The sequence below is a fragment of the Heterodontus francisci genome, chromosome 23, assembly GCF_036365525.1.
Source record: "Heterodontus francisci isolate sHetFra1 chromosome 23, sHetFra1.hap1, whole genome shotgun sequence".
Classification (NCBI taxonomy): Eukaryota; Metazoa; Chordata; class Chondrichthyes; order Heterodontiformes; family Heterodontidae; genus Heterodontus; species Heterodontus francisci.
In genome coordinates, this window is record NC_090393.1 from 16,978,748 (window position 1) to 16,993,348 (window position 14,601).

General features: G+C 44.1%; 1 protein-coding gene across 3 annotated transcripts in view; it reads right to left on the bottom strand.

Moving 5' to 3' along the window:
* trpv4 (transient receptor potential cation channel, subfamily V, member 4) overlaps window positions 1–14,601 on the bottom strand; it is a 124,957-nt gene that overhangs the window by 49,467 nt on the left and 60,889 nt on the right. For all 3 annotated transcript variants that reach the window (XM_068054757.1, XM_068054756.1, XM_068054755.1), the window contains one exon: window positions 2,144–2,284. In XM_068054757.1, the coding sequence (XP_067910858.1) occupies window positions 2,144–2,284 (141 nt within the window). The remainder of the gene's footprint in view (window positions 1–2,143; window positions 2,285–14,601) is intronic.

The window sequence follows — 14,601 nt, forward strand, 5'->3', positions numbered from 1 at the left end:
CTTGCCAATAGTGTTAGTGCTTTTGGTGAAATATTTCAGGAAATCCTAACATTCTGGTTGTTTGATTGTTCACAATAAAAGCACCTCATGGCACTGTCGTAATTTCCCTTCAATTGTTCTGTTAGGCAACTGTTGATGTTCTATTATAAGTGTTTTTGTTGCATAATAGCTTGCAACTTTATGTTGTAAGTGTTTTCACAAAGCAGAGATTTACAGTTGAATTTCGCTCACCAACCTTCATCTCCCCACCCTCCACCAATAGGGGTTGACTCCTTGCAGGAGTACAGTTCCAATGACGCCATGGATTCTCCAGTACCAAGTGTCTATTCATCATCTGCCAGCCTTGATAGTGAGTGTCAGCTTGCTATTTGGTCATGGGAACCGTTATGAATGAGTCTGATTCCATCCTTGCATGATGTACACCTCTGCATTTTCAGTAGGTGTTGTTACATAGTGATCAGGGGTTGGAACTCTAGCTGCCAAGGTCGAATATACTCTAGCATCAGTTCAATTGAGATCAACTAACCCATCACAGATGGGGGATTGACAGTGAGATCTTGCTGATAACTAGCTCAGTGCAATCTATCATCAACTGCTGAGTCGTTTGTTAGCATCAAATCTGCCCTACCACTTCCCTCCCACCATATTTCAAAATTTCAGATATTTTGACCGACTTCTAGAGTACTAGCTTAACTACTCCAAAACAGGGGGCATGTATCCCTAAAAACGCACAGGAATTTTAAAGGCGGGGTTTGGTAGTGTAGTGGCTTTGTTACTAAACTGGTAATCTAGAGGCCTGGACTAATGATCCAGGGAAAACATGGGTTCAAACTCCACCAGAGCTGGACCCCTTCTTTACAAGTCCTACCCAAACACCTAAGAAAAGGAATAAATTACTTCATCTGTTAAATTTGGCATTGCTCTCAATACAGGACAGCCATTGCCAATAAATCTTCCCTTATCTATCAATATACTTCTTGTCTGAGTACTTTGTAACCAAAATGTGCAACAAGAAAAGAATTGCATTTACATATCACACAGCTCAGAAGCATCTAAAGTGTCTGCACAATTAATTACTTTGAAGCACAGTGACTGTTGCTGTTGCATTGTTGGGTTTGTATTAGTAACATTGTAAGACATTCTAGAGAAAGTCTTAGACTCCGGTAAAGATTAATTAACAACTCTTTGTTATTTACAGTTACTATATACACTCTCAGCAAGCCACCTAAGCTAGTATCCTTTGTGCTGCTATACCTTATTCTTATCAAGCCTATCTCATGTGACTGTTACATCATTGCTCATACAGTGGGAGGGGTCTCTCACTGTCTTCCATCCTTATACATTAGTTGCTATGCAGACAAACAGTAGCCATATTGTGCATGGCAAGATCTATCAAACAGCAATGTGATAAATGACCAGTTTCTGTGTTTAGTGCCATTGGAATGCTGGCCAAGGACTGCAAGAAAACTCCATTTTCTCTTTGACTGTTTTCATGGGATTTTCAACATCCACTTGAATAGGCAGACAGGGGATCCTTTTTGTGTCACATGTGAAGCACGCCACTTCTGACAGTGCAGCATTCCCTTGGTACTGCACTGGAATGGCAACTTAGATTACATGCTTGAGAACTGAAGTGGTTGGCATTTGAATAAGAATGCAGAGTTAGTGCTGGTTTTGTGGGCTGGGCCAAGGATCATTGGGAACGGGATTAAAAGTGCCCAAACTTATGTCATAGCCAGCAGAGAGGAGGCTTTTATCCCATCAGTCTGGGATGAATTCAAAACCACACCAGCTCAAGATAATTGTGAAAAACCCACCACCCCACACAATCCACAAAATATATCTCTTTCTGCACCAACATGTTATTTTCTTACAATCATTCATTTGTGATTTGTACCTTATTCTATTCTCTTTCGCTCCTCACATCAAATGATAATCGCCAGTCAGAAAGGTGGAGGTCGATCTGGTCCAGACTCTCTACCAAGGCTTGGGAATTCACTTTGTGTGTTTGGAGAACTGAAAGCTTGACTCCCCCTCTCCACCCCTCCCACTCTGCAGCAGTCTTGCTTTACATTCACTCAGTTTGTGGAAGAAACTGGACTGAAAGTAGGTTGAAAAATGAAAAAGCAGAGCATCTCCTTACCGAAATAAAAGTATCCACCTTCGTCTTTGGGCTGGAAGAATTTGCCTCGGGCCTGTGCATGGACATCAGCTCCCTTCTCAACCAGCAGTTCCACATAGTGTTTACACCGACGCTCGATCGCGATGTGCAGTGCAGTCTGGCCTGAGATAAGAGGGAGAAAATGAAGTCAGATCCTTTTTTTATAATTAAAGAAAATTAAGGAAAACATTTCTGTGTTGCCCCTTTGTAGGGTTGCCAAGTCCGGCTGGGTGTATTCCTGGAGGTTTCATCACATGACATTCAACCGCGAGCTGGCCAACCCACACACACTCGCCATTGGTCCATCCTTCAATCACACTGCCTTCCCACGACCAATTGGAAAGTCAATTGGAAGGCTTGTTGGCAAATTGGATTACTCTTGACTATCAATCAAACTGTCTTTTTATCTATCGCCAATATTTTTACAACTTATAAATGAAAATGTTCAACGAAAATGAAAAAGATAAACAATTTTTTTCTAATGTCTCCATGGTGTTTCTCCCAAGTTGTTTTCAAGAGTGTCCTGGAGATTAATCTTGAATTCCTGGAGATTCCAGGACAATCCTGGAAGTTTTAGCAACACTCATTCATTCTCTTCTTGTCTGCCGTTGTGTGTTTGTCAAACCTCTCGCGAAGAAAGAAAAACTTGCATTTCTATAGCACCTTTCATGGCCTCAAAAAATCCCAAAGCACTTTACAGACAATGAAGTACTTTTGAAGTGTGTTCACTATTGTAATTGTCATGCAGACCCCCACCTGCCAAGAATGAGGCATATTAATTTTGTCATATGAACATCAATTTTAAACTGTTGCTGGAGTGAAGAAATTACTTGTTAAAGAGATCATCAGACATTTGGGCTGGAAGGACATTTGCATACTAAGAGATGCTGCTTGTGGAGACAAAGGACTATTCCCTGATCCAATTAACACAAATGGATTTTGACCACCAGACATTGAAGATGTAAGGAAGTGCATTCCAGAGATTGCTAAGATAATACAATCTACAAACCTCACAGGAGAGACTGTTTCAAATAAGGAGCTAGTCACATGACTAACCTGCTGGGCAACCTGGGTTTTTTTGAATTGTACCACACAGAAAGGAACAGGCGTAATAAAAGCAAAATACTGCGGATGCTGGAAATCTGAAATAAAAACAAGAAATGCTGGAAATACTCAGCAGGTCTGGTAACATCTGTGGAAAGAGAAGCAGAGTTAACGTTTCAGGTCAGTGACCCTTCTTCAGAACTGGAGTTCTGAAGAAGAGTCACTGACCTGAAACATTAACTCTGCTTCTGTCTCCACAGATGTTGAAAGGAACAGGCAGTTTTGAAAATGAAAGCCTCTCTCTCCTGGCTGTCTCTCTCTTGCCTTCTCCCAAGCCACTGGACCCATGGAAGACATGTGGTTCTGTTGGGCTCGGGTCGGGTTTTTTTTTGCAGACCCGAGCAGACCTTTACCTACCGCTGGTCATGTCTAGACTTGTACTGGTTTGACCTATAAATAGGGGTTTTCCATAGCCTGACCAATCTAACTGTGATGAAGGGTTCGACTCTAAACATTTTCCTATCTTTCCCCTTTAGATACTGATCAACCTGTGCGTATGTGCAGAATGTTCTTTTATTTTGTTGTGTCTGACATACTGAGAGCTTGGGGAGATTGACAGACATGGGGTTCCCATGGTCGCTTATGAAAAATAAAGGAGGAAAGAAAGAAAGAAAAAGTTGCCTTTATATAGCACCTATCTCATCCTCAGGGTTCCCCAATATGTTTCACCAAAGCGCTTCACAGCCAATGAATGACTGTTGAAGTGGAGTCACTGTTGTTTTGCAGGCAAACCATTAGAAACATAAAGTTACTGATTGGTCACAAGAATTTAACCCAAAAATAACAAGACAGTTGCAGTTAAAATTGAAAAATCTTGTGAAAAAAACACTTGCATTTACATAGTGCCTTTCAAGATCTCTGGAAGTCCCAAAGTGCTTTACAGCTAAGTAAGTACTTTTTGACGTAGAGTCACTGCTGTAATGTAGGAATGGAAGAACAACTAAAAGACATTGAAACGCAGAACTGCACCCACAGAAAGCCAATAAAGCAACACTAAATTGTGCCTTTTATAATGGTAGAAACTTCAACTTGTGAGCACTGGGATCAAATGGAGAAGCACACGATATAATCTGTGGCTGTCGTGTAACACAGAGCCAGGCTGTAGCTGTAGCTGCTGTGCACAGCACTGTAGCACCTAAGCCGAGTCTAGCCGATCCCATGCTCAGGTTCAGGTTGCTACCGACAGGAAAATGCACCACTTAACTAAACAAATTTGTTGATAGCAGCAGAGCTTAAAAATAAATAATTTTTCAATAAGGTCAATACATTCACTTTGTGATGATGCAGGAATGCCTTGTTGAAGACAGTTTCTAAACTAGCAGAATCTTGCACGATTCTTTTAGAATTAGAATATTACAGCGCAGTACAGGCCCTTCGGCCCTCAATGTTGCGCCGATCATCTGACCTACACTATTCCATTTACATCCATATGTCTATCCAATGACAGTTAGAATTAGAATTAGAATATTACAGCGCAGTACAGGCCCTTCGCCCCTTTCTAATGGAATTTCTTTTATATCTGTTGCTATCAACAAGTTAATTTGTTACGTTGTTGTAATGAGAAGCTTTTTCTGGTGTCTGATGCAACGTAAATGAGATAGAAATATAGAAACATAGAAAATAGGAGCAGAGGTAGGCCATTCATTATGATCATGGCTGATCATCCAACTCAGTAACCTGTTCCCGCTTTCGCCCCATACCCTTTGAACCCTTTTGACCCAAGAGCTATATCTAACTCCTTCTTGAAAACATACAATGTTTTGGCCTCAACTGCTTTCTGTGGTAGTGAATTCCACAGGTTCACCAGTCTCTGGGTGAAGAAATTTCTCCTCATCTCAGTCCTGAAAGGTTTACCCCATATCCTGAGACTATGACCCCTGGTTCTGGACTCCCCCACCATCAGGAACATCCTTCCTGCATCTACCCTGTCAAGTCCTGTTAGAATTTTATAAGCTTCTATGAGATCCCCCCTCACTCTTCTGAACTCCAGCGAATATAATCCTAACCAACTCAATCTCTCCTCATACCTCAGTCCCGCCATCCCAGGAATCAGTCTGGTAAACCTTCACTGCACTCCCTCTATAGCATGAACATCCTTCCTCAGATAAGGAGACCAAAACTGCACACAATATTCCAGGTGTGGCCTCACCAAGGCCCTGTATAATTGCAGCAAGACATCCCTGCTCCTGTACTCGAATCCTCTCGCTATGAAGGCCAACATACCATTTGCCTTTTTTACCGCCTGTTGCACCTGCATGCTTACCTTCAGTGACTGGTGTACGAGAACACCCAGGTCTCGCTGCATATTCCCCTCTCTCAGTTTATAACCGTTCAGATAATAATCTGCCTCCCTGTTTTTGCTACCAAAGTGGATAACCTCACATTTATCCACATTATACTGCATCTGCCATGCATTAGCCCACTCACTCAACTTGTCCAAATCACTCTGAAGCCTCTCTGCATCCTCCTCACAACTCACCCTCCCACCCAGTTTTGTGTCATCTGCAAATTTGGAGATATTACATTTAGTTCCCTCATCTAAATCATTAATATATATTGTGAATAGCTGGGGTCCTAGCACCGATCCCTGCGGTACCCCACTCATCACTGCCTACCATTTGGAAAAAGACCCATTTATTCCTACTCTTTGTTTCCCTGTCTGCCAACCAATTTTCTATCCATTGCAATACATAACCCCCAATCCCATGCGCCTTAATTTTACACGCTAATCTCTTATGTGGGACTTTGTCGAAAGCCTTCTAAAAATCCAAATAAACCACATCCACTGGCTCCCGCTCATCAATCCTCCTAATTACATCCTCGAAGAATTCTAGTAGATTTGTCAAGCATGATTTCCCTTTTGTAAATCCATGCTGACTCTGCCCGATTCTACCACAGTTCTCCAAGTGCTCTGCTATAAAATCTTTGATAATGGACTTCTAGATGCAAGGAGTTCGGATGATTGAATATCTCAAACAGGTTTATTAAACAGCTAAACTACTATACAGTGCAGAGCTATCTATTTACAGGATTTGCCTCTTGGTATTACGGTTACAGAGTGAGACTGGCATTTAGTCACATGACTGCATCCTGGTACTCAGCTCATTAGCATACTAATATATTAAAGGGACATCACTCTTAAAGACAATCACACAATATCCCCCTTCTTTCCAAAGATAAATTTTGTATGCTAAAGGTAAAGACATTAGAAAACATCAAAATTGGATGGATAAAGATTATGAACTTTACAAGTATAGAGGCTCAAAAGTCCATATATCATCTCAGTTGTTGGACAATTCTTGCTTGGGGAATTTGCGTCTCATCTGTTGCTGTTTCTTCTGAAGTTTCTCCCTCTCTGCATTCAGTTTCTGTTGCTCTGCCTTCAGCCTGCTAATATACTCTGTTGCTTTTCTCAAGATGACCACTTTTGGGGCCTTGTCATGGAAAGTTCCGGCACCTCATCTCAAAGAGCCAATAGAAAATGCTCCAACTCATTCCTACTCAGCCTCTTCAGGACATTGCTTGTCCTTCGCCTCTCTTCATCATCTGTGTCTGAAGACTTGGGGCTCAAGGTCGAGGACTTGTTGGGGGAAGAGTACTTGCTCTCATGGAGATACCTGTCCGTTCTGGCTCGTTGTGGTGCTGGTGGTTCTCTGGATAGCAGAAGTGAAGGCGTGGCATTTTGTGCTGTTGCTGAGTTTCTAGACTGCCCCATTTGATGCTGGTCAGAGTCTGCGAGCGGGTTCTGGTCCTTGGAGATTCCCCTTGGCAATGCTCTTGTGGAGATTTATGATGTTGAGGTCCTTACAGGCCGGTAGTCCTGCCACTGCTGGTCCGCTCGTGTCTACTTCTCATTACAGTTGTGTTTTTAAACTTAGCAGTAATTTAAATTTACACCAGCATTGGTGGGATTGTCAACCGAACAATATCCCCACTAATGTAGTGCACTACACCAGCTGACCCATTGGAGGACTCATCCACCTACAAACATACAATGATGGACAGAAAAAGGGTCCTATAGTCATCCACTCTGACCCGTACAACTGCAATGCCTTGTGCACTTTTGCTCTCAGTCTGAAGGTTGTGGGATCAAGCCCTGGAGACCACTCCAGTGCAGTACTAAGGGAATGATGCACTGTTGGAAGTGTCATCTTTCGGATGAGGCATTAAACCAAGGCTATGTCTACCCTCTTTGGGGGAACATAAAAATTCCAGAAGCACTATTTCTAAGAGAGTGGGGGGAGCACTCCCCAGTGTCCCGGCCAATATTTACTGTAATATTACATGTTCCTTTGCTATGTGAACTATTGTAAGATTCACAGGACTATAAGTAATATCCAAAGAAAACGTGGGTTTTTATTATAACTAGAACACACACACATATATATATATGTATACACACATGTATATATATAATATATATATATATACAGCTACTGCAGAAGCACTTCTACACACACCTCACTCTGTCAGACTACACCCACAACTCCCTGGACACGTGTGACATGGTATCACTTCCTCCAGTGATCTTCACTTACAGCCTCTTAAGGTGGTCCTCTCTTAAGGTGGTCCCACATCCCACAACATCTCCATTTTTCCAAAGATAAAAACATATGTACCATATACAATTATGTTGCATTTCAGACTGATTAACATGATTAAAACAAAATGTTATTTACAAGTAAACAAGTTTAACACTCTCTAAATGTAGAGAGTGTTATTCATCCCGATCTTGTTATCATAAACCTCTTCCCAGAGCTGAGCTTGTCTTGATGACTCCTCAGACTCTGGTGACTCGGAACTCTGGTTAGCATGTTCTTCCTCTGTGCTTGTAGCCTCTGTACGTTCATCTCCAGACTTTGTCTCTGAATGTGTTTGCGATGCAACAGGGTTGTCACATGTAGTGTTGTTGTACAGCTCTCTGAGTTAGCTTTGGTTCTGTCTGAGAATTATACCATGGGGTGTCTGGACCTCGTACGATCTGAACTGGTCACATATCCTGGGAATCTCTGCAGGATACCAAGTTTCTGACGCATGATTGAGGATTCTGACCTTCTGTCCTAAACAAGCCAATTCTGGTCCTGCTTGCCTGTCATACGATGCCTTCATCTTCCCTTGTTAAGGCGGAAGTATATCCTTTACAGTGGAAAACCTACAGAGATGATGACTGAGCAGGGTAGTTCTTACCTGCCTTCCAAACATTAACTCTGCAGGCGATGGTAAGCCCACGTCCGATGGAGTAGCTCAGAGGTGCAGCTTCGCAACCTTGAGATCTTGTCCTGTCTGCCTGCACTTCAAAATTAGTGACTTGATGTTGCACACCATGTATTCAGCCATGCCATTGGACTTTGGATAATGCGGCAACAATGTCATGTGATGGATTCCCCACCTGGCACACAGGTCTTGGAACAGTCTTCCTGCATATTGTGGCCCATTATCACAGATAATTTTTTCCAGCATGCCAATAGGCTGAACAGAGCACTGACTGTATCAGTAACCACTGCATTTGACGCCTGATGATCGGAAACTTGGTGAAGTAATTCATAACAAGGAGGAAATCATCACCTTGAATGTGAAATAAATCTGTTCCAATCTTTGCCCCAATGTGAAGGTGTTTCATGCCGAATCAAGGGTTCCTTCTGTTGATTTAGCTGACAACTTTGACATGCCTCACAGGATTTCACCACCGTCTCAACATCACTGTTGATTCCAGGCCAGTAGACCATGTCTCTGGCAAGGTGCCTGATATGTTCTGTTCCTAAATGCCCTTGATGTAATTGGGTTAGAATATCAGAATGCAGAGCTTCAAGTATCAGGACTTGTTTCCCTTAGAAAGCCATCCCTTGTGATATACAGAGCTCGTCTCGATATGGCCAGAAACAGTGTAGACTTTCGGTTACTTCCTGTATGGTGTCAGGCCATCCTTCCACAATCGCCTTCCACAATGATGATAGGGTAGGGTCACGTGCTATCTCTTCTCTTAGTTGCTCACATTTGTGGGGTCCGAAAGTCGTGAGGTTGATCTTCAGGACTTCCTCAATCTCAGTATCCACACCGTGAACAAGCAAATCTAGTGAGACATCACCTTTATTTGGGTTAGGCAACCTGTTCAGCGAGTCCAAAGTGACCAATTTGCTGCTCGGTTTATATTGGATGTCACAATCATAGTCTTGGACCTTCTCCAAAAGCCTCTGCAGCTGTGGAGGGGCACTCGTAAGCGGTTTGTGCCATATGATTTCAAGTGGCTTGTGGTCAGTCTCCATGGTAAAATGTTTTCTGAACAAGTAGGTGTGAAACCTAGCAATACCAGAAATCAGAGCTAAGGTTTCACCTTCGATCTTAGAGTGATTGGATTGGGTTTAACGACAAACTCTTAGACACGAAGGGGATTGTCTTCCCTTTCTGCATGATGCAGGTGCCAAATCCCTTCTGGGAAGCCTCGACCTCGAGTGTGGTCTCTTTGGATTGGGCGTAATTTGCTCTCTTGACTTGACAGCGCTAACTTTAAAGACTCAAACACCTGCTGGTGGTCGTCTTGTCACAAGTAAGGGGTATCTTTATGCAGCAGTTCCCCAAGAGGTGCTGCTTGCTCAGCGAAATTGGGGATATACGGGGCCAAAAAGTTGAACAGCCCGAGACAGTGTTGTAGGTCTTCCCAGTCCTTAGGAGTTGGCATGGCTCTGACATCTTTGATCTTATCTAGGTCTGGGCGTATTCCTGTGGTGGAATATATAGATGTTGAAGTTCCCAATGTTGACCAGGCACTTCTTGCTATTAAACACCAGGCCCTCACAATGAGCAGTCAGCATTAGCAAATGTAAGTTTCGGTCATGCTCTGCCTTGATCTGTCCCATCTCCACAATATCGTCGGCTATACAGATACAGCCTGGACACGTTCTATTATCCTGTCCATGAAAAATTCCCTGGGTGACACACAGACCAAACAGTAACCATCTGAAACAGTATCTCCCGAATGGTGTTCTAAAAGTTGTGAGTAGCTGGGACTTCTCGGCTAAATGGACAGACAGTGACAGTAGTCATGCATCGCATCAAGCTTTGAAAAATACTTAGCACAAGTAAACTTAGGATTCAGCTCCTCCAGGGTTGGGATTTTATGCGGGCATCTCTTGAGGGCTAAATTCAGTTGTTGCGGGTCTAAGCAAATCCACAGATTGCCGTCTTTCTTCAGGACACAGGTAACGGAGCTGCACCAATTGGAATGCCGGTGCATTCGGTAGATGACTCCATTACGCTGCTCATCCAGCTCCATCTTAACCTTCCCTTGAATGTCCACGCTGCACTTCCTTGGTGTATCGATAGTAGGATTTGCATCCTCCCTCACATGCAACATGACATCACCCTTGAGATTGCCGATTGCATCAAACCTGTCTGGGTAAAGTAGTTGCAGGTCTCTAACCGACTCCTTGCACTCTGTGTTACAAACTTCTGTACCTTTCGGTGTGTGGTGCTGATCTCCTGTATCGTGACATAAGTCTTGGCATACTGGAAGTCCTACAACAGCTGGTCCAGTTGTGTTTACAATATGAAACATTTGTGGTAGTCATTCAGAGCTCCCATAGCTGCAATATAAGGTTATCGTTCCGATGCACTTGATTGGAAAATCATTGTAGGCAGTCAGCCTTGCCGTGGTGGGTAATACCATAGATTCCCATTTCTTTAAGTACATGTCCTTCAGTATACGGGTGGGCAGAATATTTGCACTTCCTCCGGTGTCGATGTTTACTCTGCGCTTATGCTTGCCACTCTTCTGTGGACATATAGGGCTGCATTTTAAGAGTCTGCCGCCAAAGTAGGCGGCAGATGTAAAAATATGCACCCTGCCCATATCACAGAGACGCCACGATTTCAAACATGGTGGCTCATCTGCATGGCCGCAGTGCCCACCCCCCATGATGACGTGGAAGGGGCGGGTGAGCCTTTGTCAGCAACAGCATCCAGTTCCAATGCACAGGCGTCGGCACCATTTTTAATGGGCTTAATGCCCTTTTTGATCAGCGGTAGCAGTGAGAGTGTGAGCCAGGGGGCAGCTGGGAAGGTAAGTTTCAGTATAAAGTACTTACCTAGCGATTCAGCAGCTTCGGCAGGGTGGGGAAAAAAAATATGAAAAAGTGACGTCACAGGAAAGCTGTGACCTGATTGGCTGGTAGGGAATCTATACCGAATTTGAAAATAAAACTGATAAAAATTGATTAAAACACTAATTAACTAATTAATAAGTAGAGTAACTAAACCAGAGGGAGGAGATTACTGTATTTAGACAGCATTTAATATTTATTGTAGAAATCTAACACTAGGGACCATATAGTGAAGTGTATCATAATTTAGTAAGGATTTAATAAGTATTTATTTATTTTATATCAATTAACTAATTAGTGCTAGAAATGACAGTTAAAGGGGTGAAGTGCTTCACCTGTGAGATGTGGGAAGTCCGTGACGCTTCCAGCGTTCCGGGCGACTACATCTGCAGGAAGTGTACCCAGTTGCAGCTCCTCACAGACCGCATGGATCGGTTGGAGCAGCAACTGGATGCACTTAGAAGCATGCAAGTGGCGGAAATCGTCATAAACAGGAGTTTTAGAGAAGTGGTTCCACCCAAAGTGCAGGCAGATAGATGGGTGACGGCTAGAAGGGGCAGGCAGTCAGTGCAGGAATCCCCTGTGGCTATCCCCCTCTCTAACAAGTATACCGTTTTGGATACTGTTGGGGGGGATGGCCCATCAGGGGAAAACAGCAGCAGCCAGAGCACTGGCACCATGGCTGGCACTGTTGTTCAGCAGGGAGGGACAAAGCGCAGAAGAGCAATAGTTATAGGGGACTCTATAGTCAGGGGCACAGATAGGCGCTTCTGTGGACGTGAAAGAGACTCCAGGAAGGTATGTTGCCTCCCTGGTGCCAGGGTCAAGAATGTCTCTGAACGGACAGCGGGAATTCTGAAGGGGGAGGGTGAACAGCCAGAGGTTGTGGTACACATCGGTACCAATGACATAGGCAGGAAGAGTGATGCGGTCCTGCAGGGGGAGTTTAGGGAGTTAGGTAATAAGTTAAAAAACAGGACCTCTAGGGTTGTAATCTCTGGATTACTCCTTGTGCCACGTGCCAGTGAGGCTAGAAATAGGAAGATAGTGCAGCTAAACACGTGGCTGAGCAGCTGGTGTAGAAGGGAGGGTTTCAGATATCTGGACCATTGGGCTCTCTTCAGGGACAGATGGGACCTGTACAAGAAGGACGGGTTGCATCTAAACGGAGGGGCACTAATATCCTGGCTGCAAGGTTTGCTAGCGTCACTCGGGAGGGTGTGGCAGGGGGGTGGGAACCAGAGCAGTAGGACAGCTAGTGAAGTAAATGAGGAGGACATAGTAAATAAGGCCAGTAGGACTAAGAGGAAGAGCAGGCAGGGTGATGTTGCTGAGCACAGCGGGACTGGTGGTCTGAAGTGCATTTGTTTCAATGCGAGAAGTATAACAGGTAAGGCAGATGAACTTAGAGCTTGGATTAGTACTTGGAAATATGATGTTGTTGCTATTGCAGAGACTTGGTTGAGGGAAGGGCAGGATTGGCAGCTAAATGTTCCAGGCTTTAGAAGCTTCAGGCGGGATAGAGGGGGATGTAAAAGGGGTGGGGGAGTTGCATTACTGGTTAAGGAGAATATCACAGCTGTACTGCGGGAGGACACCTCAGAGGGGTCATGAAGCGAGGCAATATGGGTGGAGCTCAGGAATAGGAAGGGTGCAGTCACGATGTTGGGGGTTTACTACAGGCCTCCCAACAGCCAGCGGGAGGTAGAGGAGCAGATATGTAGACAGATCATGGAAAGATGTAAAGGTAACAGGGTTGTAGTGGTGGGTGATTTTAACTTCCCCAATATTGACTGGGACTCACTTAGTGCTAGGGGCTTGGATGGGGCAGAATTTGTGAGGAGCATCCAGGAGGGCTTCTTGAAACAGTATGTAGATAGTCCAACTGGGGATGGGGCCATTCTGGACCTGGTATTGGGGAATGAGCCCGGCCAGGTGGTCGAAGTTTCAGTGGGGGAGCATTTCGGGAGCAGTGACCATAATTCCATAAGTTTTAAGGTACTTGTGGATAAGGATAAGAGTAGTCCTCGGGTGAAGGTGCTAAATTGGGGGAAGGCTAATTATAACAATATTAGGCAGGAACTGAAGAATTTAGATTGGGGGCGGCTGTTTGAGGGTAAATCAACATCTGACATGTGGGAGTCTTTCAAACGTCAGCTGATTAGAATCCAGGACCAGCATGTTCCTGTGAGGAAGAAAGACAAGTTTGGCAAGTTTCGGGAAGCTTGGATAACACAGGATATTGTGAGCCTAGTCAAAAAGAAAAAGGAAGCATTTGTAAGGGCTGGAAGGCTACGAACAGATGAAGCACTTGAGGAATATAAAGACAGTAGGAAGGAACTTAAGCAAGGAGTTAGGAGGGCTAAAAGGGGTCATGAAAAGTCATTGGCAAACAGGATTAAGGAAAATCCCAAGGCTTTTTAGACATATATAAAGAGCAAGAGGGTAACCAGGGAAAGGGTTGGCCCACTCAAGGACAGAGATGGGAATGTATGCGTGGAGCCAGAGGAAATGGGCAAGGTGCTAAATGAGTACTTTGCATCAGTATTCACCAAGGAGAAGGACTTGGTGGATGATGAGCCTAGGGAAGGGAGTGCAGATAGTCTCAGTCATCTCATTATCAAAAAGGAGGAGGTGTTGGGTGTCTTGCAAAGCATTAAGGTAGATAAGTCCCCTGGGCCTGATGGGATCTACCCTAGAATACTGAGGGAGGCAAGGGAAGAAATTGCTGGGGCCTTGACAGAAATCTTTGCATCCTCATTGGCTATAGGTGAGGTCCCAGAGGATGGAAAATAGCCAATGTTGTTCCTTTGTTTAAGAAGGGTGGCAAGGATAATCCAGGAAATTATAGGCCGGTGAGCCTTACGTCAGTGGTAGGGAAACTATTAGAGAGGACTCTTCGGGACAGGATTTACTCCCATTTGGAAACAAACAAACTTATTAGCGAGAGACAGCATGGTTTTGTGAAGGGGAGGTCGTGTCTTACTAATTTGATTGAGTTTTTTGAGGAAGTGACGAAGATGATTGATGAGGGAAGGGCAGTGGATGTTGTCTATATGGACTTTAGTAAAGCCTTTGACAAGGTCCCACATGGCAGACTGGTACAAAAGGTGAAGTCACACGGGATCAGAGGTGAGCTGGCAAGATGGATACAGAACTGGCTCGGTCACAGAAGACAGAGGGTAACAGTGGATGGGTGTTTTTCTGAATGGAGGGATGTGACTAGTGGTGTTCTGCAGG